The 15770-nt window shown below is 33.8% G+C and overlaps 1 protein-coding gene across 11 annotated transcripts in view; it reads left to right on the top strand.

Annotated features, from left to right (window-relative positions):
• Positions 1-15770, top strand: part of ANKS1B (ankyrin repeat and sterile alpha motif domain containing 1B) — a 405789-nt gene that overhangs the window by 97972 nt on the left and 292047 nt on the right. For all 11 annotated transcript variants that reach the window (XM_088165098.1, XM_088165094.1, XM_088165099.1 and 8 more), the window contains exon 9: positions 496-636. In XM_088165098.1, coding sequence (XP_088021224.1) covers positions 496-636 — 141 coding nt within the window. The remainder of the gene's footprint in view (positions 1-495; positions 637-15770) is intronic.

Here is a 15770-nt window from a genome sequence, read left to right as displayed (position 1 = left end):
CTTTTTTTTACTTGTAACAGTTTGTGTTGACATAAGATTTTAAAAATCATTCATTACTGGGTTAACTTTTCTACTTCTTTTAAAATTAAGAAAACTTGCAGGCAATTTTTTGTCTGCAAAAACCTTGGACCCATCCAGGCAAATGTTAGTTTTTATTCTTTGTGGAATATCCTAAACTTAATGATACTACAGCAAATTTTAAAGTAAAATTAAGTAGAAATTGCCAATTTCTTGACAATAAAGACAATAAATATTTTCAATATATATTAATCTTTTCACTCAATTTTAAAGTATAATTGCAGATAGCTCAATATGCACCTTCCTTAGAAATTATTATTTTCATACAGCAGTTTAACATTTGAGTAGTTACTTTGTATTAAACTAGCAGTTTATCTTTTGGAATTTGTGAATGAGACACTTAAGTTCATAAGATAAAAATTTTATAAACAATATATCATTGTGTTTAATTTGAAAATATTGTTTCTTTATGCACAGAGGCCTTCTTCAATGCGTTTATCATCAAGGGAGGAAGAAGATGATGATGCAGCTGAAAATACCTGTGGACCTTCTGGTTTATGGGAGGCACTGACACCTTGTAATGGGTGCAGGAACCTTGGATTTCCCATGCTTGCACAGGTATGTGATTCCCTTTTCATCATAAAACTTAGAAACTATAGAAGAGCTGCTTAATCTCTGCCTTAACTCTTAGTTATTTATAGTCTTGCCTGATTCCCTTCAAAATTGCTACTTTCACTCTTCATTTCAGTGTCAAAAGCTGGTTGCAAAATTAAATTTTTAATCATCCTGCTATAATATTGTTCATATGAGTTTAATATGGAGACTGATGTTTACTACCCCTATTTTAGATAGATAGTTGCTATGTTGGATAGCTTTATTTTCCATCTGGAAAGAAATTTTGAAGTCACATAGTTTCCTTTGGGATAAGTACTCTATTTTTGACCAGCTTCTAATTAATATAATGACATCTCAGCTACTTTCTTTATAGAATTAATTGAGGACATCATGCATAACTCAACTGATATAAGAATATAGCCTAAGACTTGTCTTTGAAGATTATGTAAGTTGAAGAAAAAATACCCAAATGTTTTCAAATGCTCATCATAATACAGAAGAGAATAAATAGAAGTGGGTAATATATTTGGGTCTAAGTCCCAGCAAGTCTTGGAGCAGACCAGTCTGCAGTATCTACCAAAGCATTGCAGCAGCTGTGTCCTGAACAAGTGATATTGTATTGCTACAGAACAGGATGATACTTATTGCTGTTTCTGGGTCTCCCTTGTTCTCTCCCCCCACTATAAATTGGCACTCTTATTTCTGTAACATTTTTCCTGCACTTTTGGTTTTTTTGCAGCATTGAATGAAGACCTGCCAAATTTCTGTTTAGAAATGTCTGGTTTTTTTCCATTGCATCCTTACTTGGCACTGCATTTAAATAGCTTTGTCAGATTCTTGTGTACCACGTTGGAATTACATATCCTGTCTCACCACAGTTCATACACTGTTGCTTTCATACCGTGACTGTACGTTTTATTCCCTTTAAGTCTCATGGGACTTGCACCTGTTTGAAGTCAATGCTGAAGCCTTCCCTGCAGTCAATGGAAACAGGATACGGCAGCTCATGTGCTTGAATAACAATGAGCACTGCCCTGTCTCTTGATAAGGAGCCTTTATATTCTTTTCCCCTTTCAGTAGCTGTTTCCTACTTCATACTATCCATCATTTTAGACATTTGGCAAAGTGTGGAGTTGTTGGAATTATTCTGATTTATAATAGGAGTACTATAATTACTAATTCCTCATTTTTAAGCATTTGTTTTAAAACATATTTCTTAAATGAAACTTTTCTTATTTAAATAGCACCTCTGGTCTAATTATTGTTAAACCTTCCTGCGATGAACGTGCATGCCATTTTTATTTCCAAATTTCAGAAAATATTTTTGTTTTCCATGTCTCTTTTTTTTTGGTAAGGTATGCATAAAGAGTACTATAAAATTGAGAGATGCCTTTGAAAAGTGGAATTAAATGTGGTTGGTTAGGTGGTATGTCTTTCCCGTTTATAGAGATTCATTTCAACTACGATGGAAGTTTTAAGATAGTGATTCCTGAATTAGTTTTATTCATTGTACTTAAATTTTAAACTCAGACTTATGATATCTCATCCTTCTTGCTCTAACAATAAGATTTCTAATTATGAGTACAAAACAGAGTATATTTATTATGCTTTCATTTATGATATGTCAGACTGCCTTTCTAGATTGTCTCTGTCATCAGTTTTTATGGATAGAAACAGTTTTGGTATTTTGTTGATTTCTTTTTATGGGAGAACGGAAAGAAATTAGGTAGTGAAAAATTTCCAAACCAAAACCCAGTAACTTTGGATTTATAAATTGTTGCCATCAATGTATGCAGTCTTTCAAGCTGTTAGCTAATCTGTTGGATCTTTCACATTTACTTCAGAATGCAGCAGAGAACATCTTGTTCTAAGAGATTGAAAACACAAATTATATATGTAAGTTTCTAGATTAAGAACAGTATCTGGAATTGATCTAACAAATTGTATATGTGCAACAGCATGTTTTAGGTAAAAGTACACAAATACATTTCTGTTACTCATGTCAGTGTACTAACATATCAGAGTGCAGACTTCATCATGAAGAAACAGTGAGATAAGGGTATTTGACATGCTGCCTGAAAATTTGTACTCCTAAAGGTCCAAAACCAGGGAAAAGGGTCTTTCAATTACTGTTGAACACAAATGAGTTCATTTTTACACTTCTCCTTTATTGAAAAATAGATTTTTACAGTCATATAAATATACTGTGTTTGCACATCAAAGGTGAGCAAACATAAAGATTGATTCTTGCTTTATATACACAGTCAGAGGCACAATGATAACATGAAATTGAGTTTTAGGTGAGAGTATGAAAATGTTCATCTGTGACCTAGTGAGCTAACAGTTTTCAATATGCCGAAAGAGAGGGCAGTAATCTCTTCGACAAACGGTTTCTTTTTTGCAATTAGGGAAAAAAGCTTGTCTGGAGGTTACTTCTGTCATTCAGTATATCATTGCTCTCTCTACTGTGCTGGGAAGTGTCATTTTAGAAAGAGCTATTGTAGGAAGTTCTGTGTAAAATGTTGTATCATTTAAAACCTGTTATAGCATAATACAGATACTTTCAGAACAAGCAACTCTCACAGTCAAAATTGGTGAAGTGCTGGAAGAGCTTTATGGAAAAATCTTTATGCCTTGTAAAAATTTCAGGGGTTTAGAATATGCAGCTGGATTTGTGGAGACTGAAATTTAGGCATGTCTTCTTATTTTAGCAGAGAGTGCATTCCATTTGTAGGTTATGATTTGGGGTTAATTTGGGGCTGTTGCTTTGTTCTGGAGTTATTGGTTTAGGGCAGAAATTCAGTTACCACATACATTCTCACATTTTCTTGAGAATAAAGTAGCATACTCTGAATTTATGTCTATAATTCCATTCTCTTTTTCTTGGATAGCAGAAACCTTGAATATTTCTCTGCTAAGGGGCAAACAGGGCCTGATGTACAGAGATAAATAGAGGGCAGTCTGCAGTGTCAGACAGATGAGTGCTACAGAATTCTCCATGATCCCTCCAGTATTATCAGTTTAAAGCAAGCAGTTCACACACCTTAATCTTGACAGCCATGCCAGCATCTTTTTCTAATTATGATATAAAGTAATTGTGAGATAAGGCAGGTTTAGCTCTGTCCCATTTAGGGTGCTGTTGGGTCAGCTTGACTGGACTGTGTCTTGAATTGTATTGTATGTACAACTTAAAAATCCTAACAATTATTCCATGTGTTTGACATGATGACAGCTAGGAACACCTCATTTGTCTAAGTGTTACAAAATGAAAATAATGTCTGTAAAGACAGCAGTGCAGTTGCTATGGAAAAATTGAACTTTGATTCAAAAGCCCCAAGTATAAATCTTCATGTTGCCAGTTGCTGGGAAGCATGGCTCTTCACAAAAATATATAGAAAATTTACTTAAATATTTAAATGTTATGTTTCTAGCTTAGTGTCAAATTTTCATCTTTGAAGAGGAAATTAACTTCTGGGAGACCTTGATATTTTCTTTAAAGACTGATCTTCTGCTTATATAACTCTAGGATTCCTAGGAGTAGGAACTCCAGCAACTTTATCGTGGGTTCTCCTGTGGAAGAGAGACTTTCCCCCCAAAATCCCTTTTTATTTAGAGGGAGAGGAGAAAAAGTGGACTCCTAACTACATTTTTTTAGGAGATGAGAACTGTATATAATAGTTTCTTTATCAGTACAAGCTGTGGTGGGAATATTTAAAGTTTGGAGTTTGAGGCATCTGTTAATAAGGTTATGTATTTCAACTCTGCCTTCCAGAAGATTATTATGTTTGTCTACTTCTTTTATGTAAATTTTAAAAAGTGATTTTTAATGGGTAGAAATTGTGTATACTGTTTGTATTGTAGAAGCTAGTTAAGGTTGTTCTGTAGAAAGCCTGACACTGAAAATTATTATGCTGCAATTATGTTTACATTTTCAAAGTCAGTTCAGGATACATGGGGTAATTAAGTAAGGAGCTAACTCAATTTTCACATAGAGATCAAATCTGCTCCTAAGAAGCCCTCTGTACTGACACTCTGGAGACAGGCAACATGTCTCTTTCTGAAAGATTTTTATATTGGGGGTTTTATTTGGCATTATTTGTTTTCATTTTAACATATTTTTTCAGTTTGAACTCCCTCTATTTTCAGTTGCCTCAAAAATTTTCTTAGATTTTTATCTCAATGCGAATGTTCAAGTAATTTTTGAACTGCTAAAGTGCAGGGGAGGTAGTATAAAAGAGGAAGTATTCATCCTTAGTTTTTCAATAAAAACAGAGAAAAACAAAGAACATGATTTTAATTAAAAAATAATGGCTAAAGTGTTTCAGCTTGGTTTTTCAATCCATTAATAACTTTACCTTTCAGTGCAATTCAGTGGAAGTGCATTTCAAACTAGACTGGTAAAGAAGCAGTCTGGCTTCTGGCAGCCAGACTGGCTGATCTTACTTGGTGCTGAAATTCTCCAAAATTAGAAACAGAAAGTCTTGTGGCATTATCTAATTTCTATGATACAGGGGAGGAAACCTGTCTTCTTGTTTGGTGATGATATAGAAGAAGTAGAGAAATCTTTGGCTTAAAGTATAGCTGAGTACAGATAGCCAGAGTAAGATTGTTACATTATCTATAATAGTTTCCTATAGTTTCTAACCTTCAATGAAAAATATTTTCTTCCTAATTTAGTGGATTAAATTATGAGTTTACTTAAACATGGAAAGCTCTACTATCCATAAACAAAATTTCTCTGAAAATCCTGATTTGCAATGTTGCCTCTTTTGTGCTAAGCTTAAGTTTTATTAGTAATTTCAGGAGCACACCACCCACGCACTGAAGCAGCTTCTGAAAAGTGCAATATGTATTCTGCCTAGAAAGAACCAGCAGGTGATGATTATACCCTGCTGAACAGTGATAGAAAATAAGTATATTGAAAAAAATTGTGGCTTATTTTAGTGCTATGCTACATTTTCTGATTGTTTTTTAAGGAATGAAGCTGAATGTTTTATTCTTTCGTATGGTATACATTGCATATGTAGCTTCTTAAAATGCAATGTAAATTTGGAGCTGTCTTGTTGCAAATGCATTTTTACTGTGCTAGTTGTGTAATTTAGATACCACTACACAGGTGTGTAATATGACCAGAGAAACTATAATCTGTTTAGCCATGAGTATTTTCAGAATTGACTAGTGAAGCTCCTAATGGTTGAGCTCTGCTTCAACTGCAAGTTTGGATGCGATGAATTTCAGAGATCTCTTTCATATCATTGTTCTATAATCCTCTGTAAGGCTGTGGGACCTCAGATGAGCTTATTTCTTTAAAAATTTTGGAATGCCTCTCCAGTTTGTAAACCACTGTTTTTGAAAATTTGGCTATCCCTGTGCAGCACTGTGTAAACCTGGTCACTGCTGGGATGTGCTCTCTCTTGGTGTGAGCATGAAATAACAAAATTAAATGGGATGAGAGAGGAAGGACAGAAGTGTTAAACTGTATTGGGACTGTTGATGTATGTCAGAAATAACCTGAAATAGTGATGACTGTAGTGGCTTACAAGATGAAATTTAATTCCTATTAATTGTATTCAAATTCATATAGAAATTACTGTTGAATTGAACACTGTCACATACCTAACTGTAACATGTCACAATGGTAATCTGGGAAGATCTTACATAGTATAACTATATTACCTTTTGTTGTTTGTGGTTTGGAATTTAGTGGTAACCAGAAGACACACTTTATTGGAATGTTTTTGCTTTCAGTCCTGCCTCTCAAATTATGGGAAAAAATATCAATTTGAATTGCTCAGTGAATAGATAGCAATAGCACATGGCAATTCATTTTTGTACGTGAAAGAAGTTCCACTTTGTGTTAAAAACTTCATGTTTGAACTTCAGCGGCTTCATAACAGAAATATTAAATTTTCCAGTTTTAATATACTGCTTTATGTTGAACTTCCTAGTTATTCTGACCAAATTGAGCCACTGTTCAGTATTAACATTTCCAGGGGAAAAAAGCTATCACAGATACATTGTACTTGTTGTTCCTACCACAGTAACAGGAGGAAGAGTTTATGAATAAAAGTGCTGGTGTTGAGGTATGTGGAGATAAGATATCAGTGCAGTTGAGTGGGGATATCTGGACATGCTGATTACTACACGGATTTGCTGCACTGATTAGCCTTACAGTCAGCTTGTATTTCTGTGAAGGGCTATTTAAAGGCACTTAGTGTTTTGGGAGTTCTTTTGAGCGTAAAAACCTATTTTCTGTTTTGTTTTGTTTATTTTTAATGATGTTAAAAATATATCTGAGAACCAAGCTAGTACCAGAACCATGAGGGATATTTTTTTTACTTCAGGTTTTATAGTACAGAAAATCATGACTTCATAGAGTGAGTCCATGAGAAGTCTGTAAAATTTATAGACCTGATTTCTTTCTTAAGAAATGACCTGACTGACAGCTGAACTTTTAAAAATAACAATTCTGTAGGATCTAACTGAATCCTCTCTTGCTGTGCAAAAGGAATTGCATGTCTTGGGTTTAAAGTCATGTCTGGTGATGGCATCTTACTGAAAACCTTTAATGCTGATATCCATTATACTGAGTCTGAAAGTGAGATAGGTCCTGACTCAACAAATTTCTTAAGTATAAGCATTAACATGCTCAATCCCACTTGGGTTTTCATATAAATGGAACTTTATAGAGATACCTTGTATTTTCACCAAAATTCAAAACTGGTCTAAGACTTGCAGTTTCTTAAAATCCCAAACTGATTGTTGTTATTTTTTTCACTACTAGAAACCTGTAATTAGGAAGAACTCATGAGCTGGATGTAAAATAAAATGAAACTGAAGTTGAGGGAGTCTCTATTTGAGATATCAAAAGGAAATACATAAAACTACATTGTCTCATGTTTTCATCAAAAGGTATTTTGGATTTACTTTTGATAGAAAATGTGATCTACCAATTATAGTGAAATACTCCTTTTTAATTTAAGGTCTCTGAGAAAGGCAATTCAGCTAGAAAATGGGAATCTCATGTTTCATGGTTTTTTATCTAGAATGTTTTTTTTATCATATATATTGCTGTAGAATGCAGGTGCTCTATTCACTTTCCAGAAGCAATAAGCAGTTTTGTTTTATAAAATCTACTATAATAAAAAAATCACATTAATGCTCCTAATAGTATGGAGAATAGCTGTGTTCCTTTGGTGAAAGGGGGAGAGAGCTTTTTTTTTTTTTTTTTAGAAAAAGATGTTATAAATAAGTTTCTGTATAACCCAAACTGTCCACCAGGCATTTTGCAGTTTTTCAAGATAAAAGGTGTAAGTGTGAAGACACTGAGGTAAATTAATAAACTGACAGTATCGAGCCAACTATATTATTTTTGGAGGTGCTATAATTTTATAAAATCGTAATTTTTGTTTCACAATATTTTATGCCGTGAAGAAGGAGAAAATAAAATCTTTAGGCAATGTTCAGTCCTATTTATATCTATCTAATTTTGAATTTAGCAAAATTGAGTCTATAACTCTCAGACAATATTTTAGTCCAATGATCTAAGTACTTAGAAACTACTAGGTTTGTCCCTAATTAGCTTTTATGATTAGCAGATACTACATAGGGATAGGAGTTCTATATATACATAAAGCTTTGTTTAGTAAACTGTTGTAATATGTTTGTATATGGGCAGGTGATTAAATTGTCCCTTATTTAGACTGTTTTTTATAGAGTTAGTGATTTTGCATTGTGAGTAAGAAATATTGACAGCAGCAAGTTCCTTCAGAAACCCATCAGGATGTTCTTGCTCCTTGTATCATTAAGAAAGTGTCCACATCCCTGAAGATGTTCAACTGATTACTCTTTTCTGTTGAACAGGAACCACTGTGAGCCAGCCAGTGTGAGATAGGACGTAGAGGGATGTTTTTTGACCACATGCCTAGTTTTTGAGCTGAATTTGTGTGCAAATTAAGTATTGGGGCACTTAGGGTACACACCTGACAAAGCAGAAAGATTTCCTTCACTCCTTTCTATCCACTTCCAAACTGGACAGACTGAGTGGATCTCTTTTTTTTTTTCAGTCTTGTTTGAATGCAATAATGTTCTGTTGTAAGGTTCATGAGCTGAATTTTTTGAGCTGCTTCTTAAGGATAGCAATTTTAATATCTTTTTCCGCCCCCCAACAGTTATTTCTCATCAGGACTGTAAGATCAAAGAAGAACTGCACACACTCCACAGTCTGGATTTTTAGTGGCTAGACTCTCACTCTTTGACTCAGCAAGAAAGACCCACTGCCAAGGGTTTCCTGTTGTCTGGCTTTGGATGGTTTCATGTGACATCCAGGCATTCTGAGGAGCAAATTTCTTTTTCTTACCAACACTGTTCTCTCATCATGGAAATTAGAAAGGATCTTGAGTGTTTTTTAATTTTTAGCATTTACATTGCTATTTTGAAGATGAGTTATTATTGATGAAATATAAGAAAATAATTGAATCAGGACCTAGAGCAATAGAATCATTAGGGAATTTTTTTTTTGTGAGAACTTTTTACCATCTTTTTGGTTTGGTTTTAGTTTGTTTGTATATAAAGGAATTAACATTAACACAGAATACCTGTAATGAAAGTATTCCTTACAGTTAGCGTGACTGCAAACCTGAAGCAAGACCCCTTCATTCTTATTAAATAGACAGATGACTCTGTGGTAGCTCTTCCAAAACTGGAATCTTGCAGTGAATCTCTAGAAATTTTTTATATTCAAATTTTATCAGAAATGTAATTTAGGTTCCCTTATAATCTTTTTCATTTCAATTTATGTAATCTTCACATTCTGTTTCCATTTCACAATAGCTAGGGCTGAGAATTTGCAATGAATAAGTAGATTATCATACCACTGACATCATCATAGTAACAATTAAAGCAGTAGAGCTTTCACATAAAACTGGGATTTCTTGTTTAAAGAGCCATACAGAAGAACCATGTTTATTAGCAGAATGGTTTTCCCTCAGTGATGAGTAGTGAATTAAGTTATTATGTTCATGTATTGTCCTTATATTTCCATCTTAGCTACTGAAGTTCAACATGGCCACATCAGCCCTCATAAAATATCCAAGAGTACAGGCAGTATGAGGAGATAGCACTGAGCAATGGAGCTTTTTGTGTCCATAAAACTGAAAATCTATGTTATGAATGTTAGTGGGCTTTGGCACACTTTTGGCCAGGAAACAAGAGTTTGTAGGTTTCCATTCAGAACTACTGTTCTGAACTATGGTATGAAATAGAGAATTACTGGGTAATTTAAGAATATAGGAGATACAGGAAATGTCCTCTTAATTTATGTTTACTGCTAATGTGTGTATTTCCTCCGTTGTCAAGGAATAACTTGTTTTACTGGTTTTAAGCACCACTTCTAGCTTACAGTATGAATTTACTTACTGTCTTACTATTAGGCTTAGTTTTCACACTGCTGAAATATCTGCAAAGTTTATTTGGTACTATTTCATTAGGAAGTATTAACTTCTACAAATTTCGTATGCTGCTGGGATCTTTAAAGAACAATTTAAAACTTTTTCTGTTAATTTTTTTATTTCTCTTTTCAGTTATGTAATAAATAAAAGTATGATTCACAACAAAATTTTTTCATTTTGATAATACAACTCTCCATAACTTTAGTAGTTTGAAAACATTTCTGTTTTACTGTGGGAGCATGTGTAGGAGAGATTTAAGAGAGTCTTGGTTTATGCTATTGCAGTAATAACTTTTATACCAAATATACTTAAATTTTTATTTCTTCAGTGTCAAAAACCTTTAAGCAAGGGAGATTTTCTTTCCGGAAATAGCAAATATTTGTCTCTTCTATCAAATCTATTGTATGGGGTATCAATTAATTGGTTTCTATTATGCAAATTTTTAAGGGTATTTACTTGATTTCATGACGAGATGCATGGACAGATATAGAATATTTTCAAAAAAGCGATAGTTTATTTGTGATAGATAATGGATTACACATTTTGGTGTTAAATCTCACTTTTCAAAGAAAATTTCTCCCATAATGTCTCATTTTAGTGAAGTTATCTGCCCTCCAATCAGGTCAGCATGATTTTCTTTACAGTTCTCTGGTTGCTATTCACAAAGCTCTTGTATTTTGCTTCAAGATTTACTTAAGTGCACTCATTTCTTCTCTCCCCTTCACAGCAACACATACATTTTTCATTAGTGGCACAGTAGTTGATAGATATTAAGCTATAAAATGTTAGAAATGTGAGTCTGCTTAGCATAGAGTAGTGTGTTAATTGTTTTCTGCATTTGCTGTCAAATATTGACTTCAGTATAAGGTTTTTCAATATCCAACATTTTGCATGGTTTCTGCCTTTATAATGTGAGGAATTAGTCTTCATGTTTGCTGCTTCAATTGGAGCAGTGTCTGTATGTTTAAAATCTAGCCTTTAGAGCATAAGCGTCTTGCAGAGAAGTATTGTTTCCATGGAGCTTAGCTTTCAGCTCATTTTATCTTTTTTTTTTTTTTTAATATAATAGCCTTTATTTTACAGAGGCATTTTCCCATGGCTTGAAATTCAAACAAGACATGACTTTTTAAAAATGTCTTTCATGAAAATAATAGGAAAAAAAAAGGATATTTAAACTGGAAATTGCTTTCTAGTTTATAATTGTATTTTTTCAGCTAAGCTAAGAATTATTTATTAAAACAGTTGCCACACATAACCATTAACATTTGCATAAACCAGCTTATGTACACTTTTAGTATATTCTCTGTCACAGTGAGTTATTTATTAGAGGAAGCATCTGCTCTTTTTAATGGCCTGAGTGTTGAATTCATGGGAAAACATGTAACATGACTACAACAATCTAGCTTCATTTGAAATGCTGAATATCTGCCAGTAAGAATTATGAAAACACTGCATAAAATATAGTGACATGTTTCTGCTGAGGTTAGCGCTGCATTCATTATTCTCACAATTTACCAGTGTCTTCACACATTTATAGTTTAGGCTATATTAGTGAGTTTTGTGTTATAAGGCATTATAGGAACCTTTAGCTTTCAGGGATTTGTGTCTGTAGAGTTTTTGTATGAACTTTGAAACATGGATATGTGAAAATATGCATTGGGAAAGGGAAAAATAAACCTATATTTGGGGTGTTATGTAAATAATTCTCTTTCTTTTTCATACATAAAGTTTGAAAAAGCAAAACTAAATTTTGAATGGTTTCTGAAAAACTAAACATCATATTTATATTTCTAACTAACTAAACAGGACAACAACTCTAGCATGTTTTTTTAAAAATTGATGTTTTTCTCAGCTCCTTGGAAGGTTGCTGAAAGTTACAAAGGCCGTTTCAGGTGCAGAAGAGAAATAATTACTTTCTGTAACATAGTTAACTCTGTACTTGTATTATTCCTTCAACAGCAAGCCTGCAATTTTAGATGTTTGGTGAAAGGGTAAAAGATCATACTCTTAAAATCCTTGCTCGAAATACCTTGTGCAGACCAGAATAGATCCTCCAGTGTCATTTCCCTTAAATGAATTATTGGTGATTTTCCAGATTCTGTAATATATCATGAACCTTATTATATGTTCTATGACAAATTACACATTCAAGTGTTTCTAGCTGTCATAACAAGGAACATTTATGATAGTTTGACTCATGAAAAATTATTCTAATTGTACAATACTATGAAACTTTCTTTTGTTAAATTATTGGTAATAGACAAATGTGTTTTTACTAGTCATAAATTGTTGTAATATTCCTGATATCTTTGACTGAAAAGACAGTCAAAATAAATATTTCACCACCTACTTGGGGTTTTGGGCTATTGTGACGTATGAAATACTTTCACTTGTTTTTTCTTAGTACATTATTGTGGCAAACTTATGCAATGCTATTTCAGGTCCAAGCATTTCCCTTTCCACCTTGCTGCATGTCAGAAAACTGTTCTAATTATCTTTAGTCACTGGTCAGGACTTTCTTGCTTGAATTCTTGATTCCTCTCAGCAACCTTCAGTTACCTATCATCAGTATTTCAGTGTGAAGTGTCCCAATCCAACACGGTTATACATCAGTCTGTTTACAAATGTCAAGAGGTATGTTTGATGCAAATAAATTCAGACTAGATGTATGGAAACTTTTTTTTATGGTGAGGATGATGAAACACTGGACTAATTTGCCCAGGGAGGATGTAGGTGCCCTATTCCTGGAAACATTCAAGGTCAGGGGCTCTGAGCAACCTGGTCTAGTTTAAGATATCCCTCTCCATAGCAACGGGTTGGACTAGATGACCTTTGAAGGTGTCTTCCAAGCCAAACCATTCCATAATTCTCTGACATAAATGGGATAAATGCAATATTCATTGCTGATACTCCGGATAGTCAGGAGCATTGGGTTGATGGAGCATATAAGATCAATAACTCTCCAAAGTTTCATCAATAAAGTATCATAGTACTCTTCTAAGGAACAGCTAGGCAGAATTTGTCATACTGTGATGGAAGAATAGCTACCTGGATTCTAGATGCTGGTCCTCTCGCCTTCATTAAGCACAATACCCTGCTGGATCTCAAGGTGTATGTCCGAATTTAATAGCTGTTCTTCACTATTTATATAAATGAAAAAGATATTTCTAAAGGTGACAGACATATTGCATTCTATCTTTCTTTGTTTCCCAGATTCTTTCTACTTTAAGAGGAGAGTTACGTGTGACCCTGGTATGTTGTCCTATGTTCCAGGGAAGTAATAAAGCTTCAAGTGACCTGATTTTTGTAGGAAAGGATATTGACAGAATGAAAAAATTTAAGTACAAATTATATCTTCTTTTCAGTGTCAGTTCAGATTAGGTGCCTTCTCAGCCTATATAATTTTATTCATAGCTCATACAAACACAAATTTGCACATACTGCTTACATCTCAGCCCTTAAGCATACATCATTCAGTTTGATTCTTAAAAGGAAGGCAAGACTATAGAAGGCAGAAGCAAGAGAAGCCAGAAACCTGTCAAAAATGTGGAAAAAAGGTCTAACTCAACATCATGTAGTTCTTGAAGATTTAGTTAGTTATGGCACAATTGTATATAACTCTTTGCAATGGCCAAAAATAGATATTTTAGGAACAATTTCATTCCCACTGATTAACAATCTCTTACCCCCTCTGCAGGTTTCAGATAGTGTTTAATAGGTATTATACCTTCAAACATATGCTCAGAGGAGACTGCTGACTGCAGGCCTATGAATAAAGGCCACAGTGTGTCCTTGGCATGTGCTCTACAACTTCAGTGTCACGTTACTCTTTCTTTCTACAAGATAAAAAGATCTAATTTACATTTATCAGTATGGGTGGCTGTTCTCTAGTGATTTCCCACTAGAGTGACTCACTCACTCTCATTGTTGGGGATTTTTTACTTCTATTGTGTATACATTTTTATACTTTCCACAAAAAAATACTTATTTTAATGTACTAGCAGCCCAACACATTATTTTTATGAAGTTATAATTTCAAATAAGGACAAATTCTGTCTTGTTGGTGGTGGTCAGTTTTTTGTCTCATGTTCTGTAATTTGGAATGGTTAATAGAAATTTGGGATTGAATAATCTCTATTTTTAAAATATAAATTAGACTCAGATTTTGATTTCAGCACTAAAGATGAAAGAAAAGTATTTTTAGGAGGTTTTATTATGCACTTGATAATAACTTGGACATGTAGAATTACTGTAGTTACTATTTATTGCAAGTGGGCAAGAGCTTTCAATCTTAGAAAAAAAGGCAGAATCACGTTGGTTCACACCTGATACTTGCAGACAATCTTACAACATCTACTAACATCTAAGTTGAAGTTGGTGAATTAGTTTAGGTCTTAGAAATTTCTAGAAATACTTAAGCAATGGAGAACATTTTGCAGCAACCAGAAGACTTTGCAATGTTTTTTTCCCACAATGAGGAATTTTCTTTTTTCATTTTGTTACATATGCACTTTTTAATTGAGGTTTATCATCTTCACTTAATGGGTTGATAGAATTCCAGGCTTTCTAAAATATTAACAATTCTTTTTTTGGCTCTAAGTCATTTGACTTCTGCTGGACATACTATTATTATATTTTATTTATTAGAGAGATATTTGGGAAGAATTTAATTGTCAATAGTTTCCATTCTAACCATTTTCTGAGTAACCTCATCATTTTTATTTATTCTTCTCTGACATTTATATTCATGCAATGTTAATTACAGAATGTTGAATAACATTCAGAAAATCAAATTGAATGTTAAGAGCAATTAGGAAAGGAATAGAGTACAAAAAAAGGAATGTTGCTATGTCAAAATGTTTACTTGGTGAACCTCATCTTGAATGAGGAAATCTGAGAAAATGTGATCCCTGTCACATCATTGAAGACTAAGAGGATGAAGGGTGATAGGAATGGTCCAAATCCTGGAACAGCTGGGTGAGTAGGTTTGTATTTCTCCTTCCCTAAAGGAAAGGACATGGGAAGTGCATATGTCTGTGAAATCACAAGGAGAGGATAAGTAAAGAACAGCCCTTCATTGCCATCTAAAATATAAAACAGCGATGTCAAACTTGGTGAGATAGCTAAAAACAAAATGGGGAGCATGCAAACTTGCTCTAAAGGCACCTTGAGAAGGTAATTGTGGAAAGTTGGATTGGTAGACATGTGAAACCAAGTCAGCAGCTTTTGACTATGAAGTGTGAGACCCACAAGCTGTTGCAGAAGGAGAAGCAGTCACTGCATGCTTGACCTGATCTCATGTTGGTTTCACTATTCTCTAGGTCAGCACTGTTGGCTGCCTTTTCAGACAGAATATTGGGTTACACACAGTATTGTCCAATGTCTATTCTATGTTTTGTGTATGAATTTTTAATGTTATTTTTAATGTAGCTGAATTCAGGTGCTGAACAGAGTTCCACTTTGGTGTTTTGTGACAATTTTAAGGCTGCAGTATTTCATGGGCTTCTCTAGGCAGATTTACTATAATTAGGGTTTTGGCATTCTGACTTAAATGCATGTTTCTGGAGGAGTACAAGGATTAAGTTGAAGTCTCCTGTTTTAGTCATCACTTTGATAAATAAATTTTTGCCTCTGCCTTTTTACAGCAGATTTAAATGGACAGGGTAAAAATTCATTTTTTTTCAAGGT

This window comes from Sturnus vulgaris, chromosome 5 (genome assembly GCF_052056855.1).
Source record: "Sturnus vulgaris isolate bStuVul1 chromosome 5, bStuVul1.hap1, whole genome shotgun sequence".
NCBI lineage: Eukaryota > Metazoa > Chordata > Aves > Passeriformes > Sturnidae > Sturnus > Sturnus vulgaris.
Note: the sequence above shows the minus strand (reverse complement) of the source record. Positions and strands in the feature narration are given on the sequence as shown.